The following is a 6924-nucleotide window of genomic DNA, read 5'->3' on the forward strand; positions in this document are numbered from 1 at the left end:
ATACTTGTGGGGGATGGCATAGAGGAAGATGCCTTCGTGCTACGGGAGTTTGTTTCAAGTGTGGTCAACCTAAACACATCAAGAGGGATTGTCCGATGGCTCATCAATCACAAGATTTTGCTCGTGGTTCCACTTAGCCAGCTTTCATCTGCTCCTTCAATCGTAGCCTTGTCTGATAGAGAAGCTAGTGGATCTAGAGGTAGAGGTGCTAGTACTTCCTTTCAAGGCAAGCCATCTAGGTCCGGACGTCAGAGTTTTGTTGGTAGGGGCCAAGCAAGGGTGTTTACTTTAACACAGCAAAAGGCCCAAACATCCAATGTCGTGGTCTCAAGTATTCTCTTAGTTTGTAATATGAATGCTCGGGTACTATTTGATCCTGGTGCTACCCACTCTTTTATTTCTCCATGTTTTGCATTTCGTTTGGGTAGAGATTGTGTTAAGAGAGAGGAACAATTAGTGGTGTCTACTCCTTTAAAGGAGGTATTTGTGGCCGAATGGGAATAGGAGTCCTGTGTAGTGCAAATCAAGGATAAAGACACTTCGGTGAATCTAGTGGTGTTAGACACCTTAGACTTTGATGTGATCTTGGGGATGGATTGGTTATCACCCTACCATGCTAGTGTGGGCTGCTATCATAAATTGGTTAGATTTGATTTCCCTAGTGAATAATCATTTAGTATTCAGGGGGATAAGAGTAATGCTCCAACCAATTTGATATCGGTCATATCTGCCGGAAGATTATTACGACAGGGTTGTATAGGTTACTTGGTTATGGTAAGGGATACTCAGGTGAAGGTTGGAGATGTAAGTCAAGTGTCGGTGGTTAAAGAGTTCGTGGATGTATTTCCCGAGGAGCTACCAGGTTTGCCTCCCGAGCGAGAGATTGAATTTTGCATATATTTAATTCCTGACACTAGGCCTATATCCATACCCCCATATAGAATGGCACCTACAGAGCTTAAAGTGCTTAAGGATCAATTAGAAGATTTGTTGGATAAAGGCATCATCTGTCCTAGTGTATTCCCATGGAGAGCACCGGTGCTATTTGTGAAAAAGAAAGATGGGTCACTTAGGTTGTGCATTGACTATCGACAACTTAATAAAGTGACAGTGAAGAATAAGTATCCTCTTCCAAGGATAGATGATTTATTTGATCAACTACAAAGAGCACAATGTTTCTCTAAGATAGATTTACGATCTGGGTACCATCAGTTGAGGATCCGAAAAGAAGATGTACCAAAGATCGTATTTCGAACAAGGTATGGGCACTATGAGTTCTTGGTGATGTCATTTGGGCTCACAAATGCTCTTGCGGCCTTTATGGATTTGATGAACCAAGTGTTCAAGCCTTATTTGGACAAATTCATGGTATTGTTTATTGATGATATCTTGATCTACTCGAGGAGTAAGGAGGCACATGAGCAGCATCTTAAGATAGTGTTCCAAATTTTGAGAGAACATCGATTGTATGCCAAGTTCTCCAAAGGTGAGTTTTGGCTTGAAAGCGTTGCATTCTTGGGGCATGTGGTATCTAAGCACGGGGTACAAGTTAATCCAAAGAAAGTTGAAACAGTGGAAAAATGGCCAAGGCCAACATCAGTTACGGAGATTAGAAGCTTTTTGGGTTTGGCTGGCTATTAGCTTTGTTTTGTAAATGACTTCTCCAAAATGGTCGCCCTTTTGACTAAGCTGATACGTAAGGATACAAAATTTGAGTGGTCTGATGATGCTTATGAGGATAGCTTTGAGACGCTTAAGGCATGTCTCGCCACAGCTCCAGTATTAAGCCTACAGCAAGGCACAGCGGGTTATTTGGTATTCTGTGATGCATCGTGAGTTGGTTTAGGGTGTGTATTAATGCAGCAGGGGAAGGTGATTACATATGCATCAAGGCAACTTAAAAGGCATGAGTAGAATTACCCCACACACGATTTGGAAATGGCAGCAATCGTGTTTGCCTTAAAGATTTGGAGACATTATTTGTATGGTGAGACTTGTGAGATATATACTGACCACAAAAGCCTAAAGTATATATTTCAGCAAAAGGATCTTAACTTGCGTCAACATAGGTGGATGGAGTTGCTAAAGGAATATGATTGTACTATTCTCTACCATCCCGGTAAGGCAAATGTAGTGGCCGATGCCTTGAGTCGAAAATCGATGGGAAGTTTGGCACATATTTCTATAGATAGAAGATCCTTGATTAGGGAGATTCATAGTTTGGGAGACATGAGTGTGCATTTCGAAGTTTCGAAGACAAATGCATTGCTAGCACATTTTAAAGTGAGGCCTATCTTACTAGATCGGATTAAGGAAGAACAAAGTAAAGATGAGTTTGTAGCCAAGGCCTTAGAGGACCCTCAAAGAAGGAAAGAGAAGACGTTTACCAAAGGCACAGATGGAGTGTTAAGGTATGGAACTATTCTTTATGCACTGGACAGGGATGGACTGAGGAGAGAAATATTGGAGAAGGCTCACATGGTAGCTTATGTGGTACATACAAGGGCTACAAAGATGTATCAAGATTTGAAATAGGTATATTAGTGGGAAGGACTTAAAAGAGATGTAGCGGAGTTCGTCTCCAAATGCCTAGTTTGTCAGCAAGTTAAGGCCGAGCATCAAAGGCCTGCAGGGCTATTACAGCCATTACCAGTGCTTGAGTGGAAGTGAGAGCATATTGCTATGGACTTTGTAACGGGTTTGCCTCAAACTAGTGGGGGTTACAACTTGATTTGGATCATAGTAGATTGGTTAATGAAGTCAACCCATTTTCTTTCAGTTAAGACTACTTACGAGGCTGCCTAGTATGCTCGAGTTTATGTGGATGAGATAGTACGACTGCATGGTATTCCCATTTCTATAGTATCGGACAGAGGAGCTCAGTTCAACGGTAGGTTTTGGGGAAAGTTGCAGGAAACGTTAGGCACTAAGTTGGACTTCAGCATAGCTTTCCACCCTCAGACTGATGGACAGTTTGAACGGATGATACAAACATTGGAAGATATGTTGAGGGCTTATGTGATAGACCTTGGGGTCAGGTGGGATCAATATCTACCCTTAGTGGAGTTTGTCTACAATAATAGTTTCCAAACTAGCATCCAAATGGCACCATTTGAGGCAATATACGGATGGATATGTAAGTCACCTATTGGATGGCTAGAGGTGGGAGAAAGAAAACTTTTGGGGCTTGAGTTGGTGCAGGATGCCACTGAGAAGATACATATGATTCGGCAGAGGATGTTGTCAACACAAAGGAGACAAAAGTCATATGCTGATAATAGACGGAGAGACTTAGAGTTTCAAGTGGAAGATCAAGTATTCCTGAAGGTCTCACCAACTAAAGGGGTAATGAGGTTTGGCAAGAAAGGAAAATTAAGCCCTCGGTATATAGGACCCTTCAAGATCTTAGAAAGGGTTGGAGCAGTGGCTTATCGTTTGGCGCTACCACCAAACCTCTCGAATATTCACCCGGTGTTTCATGTGTCCATGCTTATGAAGTACAACCCGAATCCCTCTCATGTAATACGGTATGAGACCATCCAGCTAAAAGATGATTTGACCTATAAGAAGCAATCGGTAGCTATCCTCAATTGGCAAGTCAAAAAGCTTAGTTCAAAGGAAGTAGCATCAGTGAAAGTGTTGTGGCGAAACCACACCAGCGAGGTGGTAACGTGGGAAACCGAGGAAGAGATGCGAACAAAGTATCCCCATCTCTTTGATACTTACAGGTACGTTATCTTATAGCTGAATTGAAATTCGGAGATCGAATTTCTTTAAGTCGAGGAGAATGTGAGACCTTGACCCTTATATACTCGTAGATTTCTATACGCGATATCCCTGATTAGGGGTAATTTCATCATTTTCTTAGTGAGTCCATAAAAGTAAGATTTTAAACAATATTATGGCCTAAGTAGGCCTAAGGCATAAATGAATGATGAAAATATGGGTAAAATGACAAGGAAACAAAAAATTTGATGATTTTCACAACAGGGGCAAAATGGTCATTTTTCACCTCGGGTTAGAATTTTTAAGTTTTCATGAACCCGAGCATTTCTAGACCATTATGGACCTTGTCCCAGGGTCAAAAGAGCAAAACGATTGCATAAAAGATTGGAAGAGAATAAGCTAATTTGTGGAGGGGTATTTTGGTAATTTAATTAGAGTCGATAAGCTTGGGCTTTAAATATCTCTTTCTTCCAGCAGCTTCTTGAATTTTCAGCAGCTTCTTCTTGTTCTCCTCTTCTCATCTCACGTTGCTTCCATCCTCCATGGAAGATTGATATGGAGTTTGCATAATTTTCTCTCTCTAGCTCAAGTTTTCATACCTTTGAGCCCTTTTAACTAGAACCCTTGTATTCTTTCACTCTCTTACTTTAAAATCCTTGAAAAATCCTACTTCCATATTTTCTCTCACTAGTTAAGTGTTTAGAGAGAGAAAGAGAAAGAAAGCCCTATAATAAGCTTGGGAATTGTTGGAAAGAATTTTAAAGTTATAAAGCTATCAAGGTGAGTAGTAAATTGGAATTGAGTTTTAAGTGTTCATAATGTTTAGTGATTGATTTGTGAGTTTATTGTTGAGATTGTGTATCGACTCTAATGTGATTAGGTAGTGAACATAGATAGCCATTTAAAATGGCAATTGAAAGCTAGTTAAGAGATAGCTTTTAGGGTTTATAGTATGTGAATTAACATAATGGTGATGTTAATGTGATGGTAGGTTCCAAGGAAGCCCCATCATCCCATTTGGATAATTAGGGGAATTAGAGTCAGCGAAGGGCTCAATAATATACCGGTGAGTGGACTTGCATTTCAAACTTTTTTTAGGGAATGTGAATGATTTTATCCAACTTGACTTTGAAAATGTACCTTGGGAACAAGCCTTTGGTGAAGTGATTTTATATTGTGAAAATGTGTTATACAACATTTTATGTGTTATCACAATATGAAAATATGCATGATATGCATTGGGTGCTTCTTTGTATGTTGATGTGGACCTGGTTATGTGCGAGTAGGAGTGCACATAAGCCATTGCTAACCCGGTTATGTGCGAGTGGGAGTGCACATAAGCCGTTGCATATGAGATGATGATGATGGGAGGGTGTACATGATGATTGATATATATATATATATATATATATATGGTATATGGTTGTAATGCAAAAATGTGAACATTTGATTTGTTGAAATTTGGGAGTTTGCATGTGTTACATGTTGCTTTTGTTATTTGGCAAGATGGCTTTGTTTTAAGGGAAAAGGAAACCTTTTTCTTGGTGTTCTGATTCTCACTTCAGCAAGAATGAATCTTGTTGCAGCGAGAAACTCTCGGGTTTTGAAGGGGTTGGCTAGCCAGAAATTCGCTACAGCAAAAATTGATTCTCGCTGAAGCGAGAAAGGTACTGTAGCTTCTCGTTGCAGAGAGAAACTTTCTGTTTTATGACAAAAATCTCGCTGCAGCGAAAAACTTTCTATTTTTCACCTCATTTTGATCAATTGTTGCCCTATTTTCCACTTCTTTGCTACCATATTTGAGCATGAATTTCCAACATTAAGGAATAAATGAATTAAGCTTAATATGAGGAGCTTTGATGAGAAACCCTCGGTTAGTTGATAATTTAAATCAAGTGTCGCTACAGCAAAAATTCATTCTCGCTCCGCTGCAGTGAGGACTCATCGTTTATTTGACCTGATTCACATGAATGCTATTAAAGTTTTCACTCTCCAAATCCTTTATTGAATATAGACCCTTTCATAAAGTTATTTACTCATGTGGGGTTTACATGAGGGGTTTTAATAAGAACAAAAGAACAAATTGCATTGTTTTGAAAAAGAATGCATCATGATTTCGTTAAACATTCCTTATGGTATGCTTGTTCCCTTCCTTGTTCACTCATTGGGTTTATACTCACTGTTTTCAACTTCATGTTTTCAAATCACAAGGCAACCGGTAACTAGGACAAGGTGTCCTCATAAACTTGTAACCATCTTTTAGTAGGTATCTCGGCATTCAGTAGCAGTACATTCGTCCGAGTCCCTCCACTAAAAGTCGAGTATTCTTTTATTATGTATAGACAAACCTAATGTAAATTATTAAGATACATTTTGTAGACAATGTATATACACTTGTTTAGTATACCAGCATGAGGTGGAAATGTTTAATATTATTTTGATCCTAAGTTATAAAATGTGACTTAGCAGTTTATGATGGAATGATGAACATGTCAGATTAATAGGCTTGCTTGAGCTTAGTGGACTACGTCCATTGGGCCCATGTGCCGGTCATGACCCAGAATTTGGGCCATGACAAATACAATTGTGTAATTACAAAGAAAAGGCAAATTAGGCTAAAAAAGGGTGACTAAAGATAAATATAACAAGGTAAGCTCAAAAGGCTTAAACGATCCAAAGATGGCCTAAATCACTTCCTATCCTAAATGTTATCTAAGATTTTGCCTCGAGAGAGAATCAAACAAATTCTAGAATTCTTGACTTCACTATACTTTTTTATCAACATAAACTTTCTCTAAATCACATAAAAATTCTAAGTAAAGGAGTATGTGCTCAAATTGCTGGAAGTCACATTCTAAAATTTAGTTAACACAAGAATATCACATGCAATTAAATGATAACTATATGCTTCCCAAAAGCTCAGAATCAAAAGATAATCAAAATATCATCCTACAATTGAGACAATCATGAATAAGGTGCAACTATCTCAATTTTTTTTAAACACAATTAAAACATGCAAATCATAAATAAACATGCAAAACATAACTTAAAATAAAACTAACTAAACCTAACATAACGAAAAGAATAAACCAACGAAACTTTAAAATACTCCCCCAGACTTAGAACAAAAACATTGTCCTCAATGTGATAAAAGAAATTAAAGAAAAGGACAATAATACTCCCCTAACTTCGAAACTG

At 38.6% G+C, this 6924-nt stretch overlaps 1 protein-coding gene across 1 annotated transcript; it reads left to right on the forward strand.

The window, feature by feature from the left end:
* Positions 3103 to 3744, forward strand: LOC108661569. Its single transcript, XM_018119002.1, has 2 exons — positions 3103 to 3345; positions 3499 to 3744. The coding sequence occupies exons 1-2, from the start codon at positions 3103 to 3105 to the stop codon at positions 3742 to 3744; spliced, it is 489 nt and encodes a 162-aa protein (XP_017974491.1).

The sequence above is a fragment of the Theobroma cacao genome, chromosome 4 (genome assembly GCF_000208745.1).
Source record: "Theobroma cacao cultivar B97-61/B2 chromosome 4, Criollo_cocoa_genome_V2, whole genome shotgun sequence".
Classification (NCBI taxonomy): Eukaryota; Viridiplantae; Streptophyta; class Magnoliopsida; order Malvales; family Malvaceae; genus Theobroma; species Theobroma cacao.

Bases quoted from the DNA above. Each gene is read 5' to 3' on its own strand.
- LOC108661569 (XM_018119002.1), top strand. From the start codon at position 3,103: ATGGCACCATTTGAGGCAATATACGGATGGATATGTAAGTCACCTATT. The intron at 3,346-3,498 runs GTAATGAGGTTT...ATGCTTATGAAG, and splicing joins AGGTCTCACCAACTAAAGGG to TACAACCCGAATCCCTCTCA.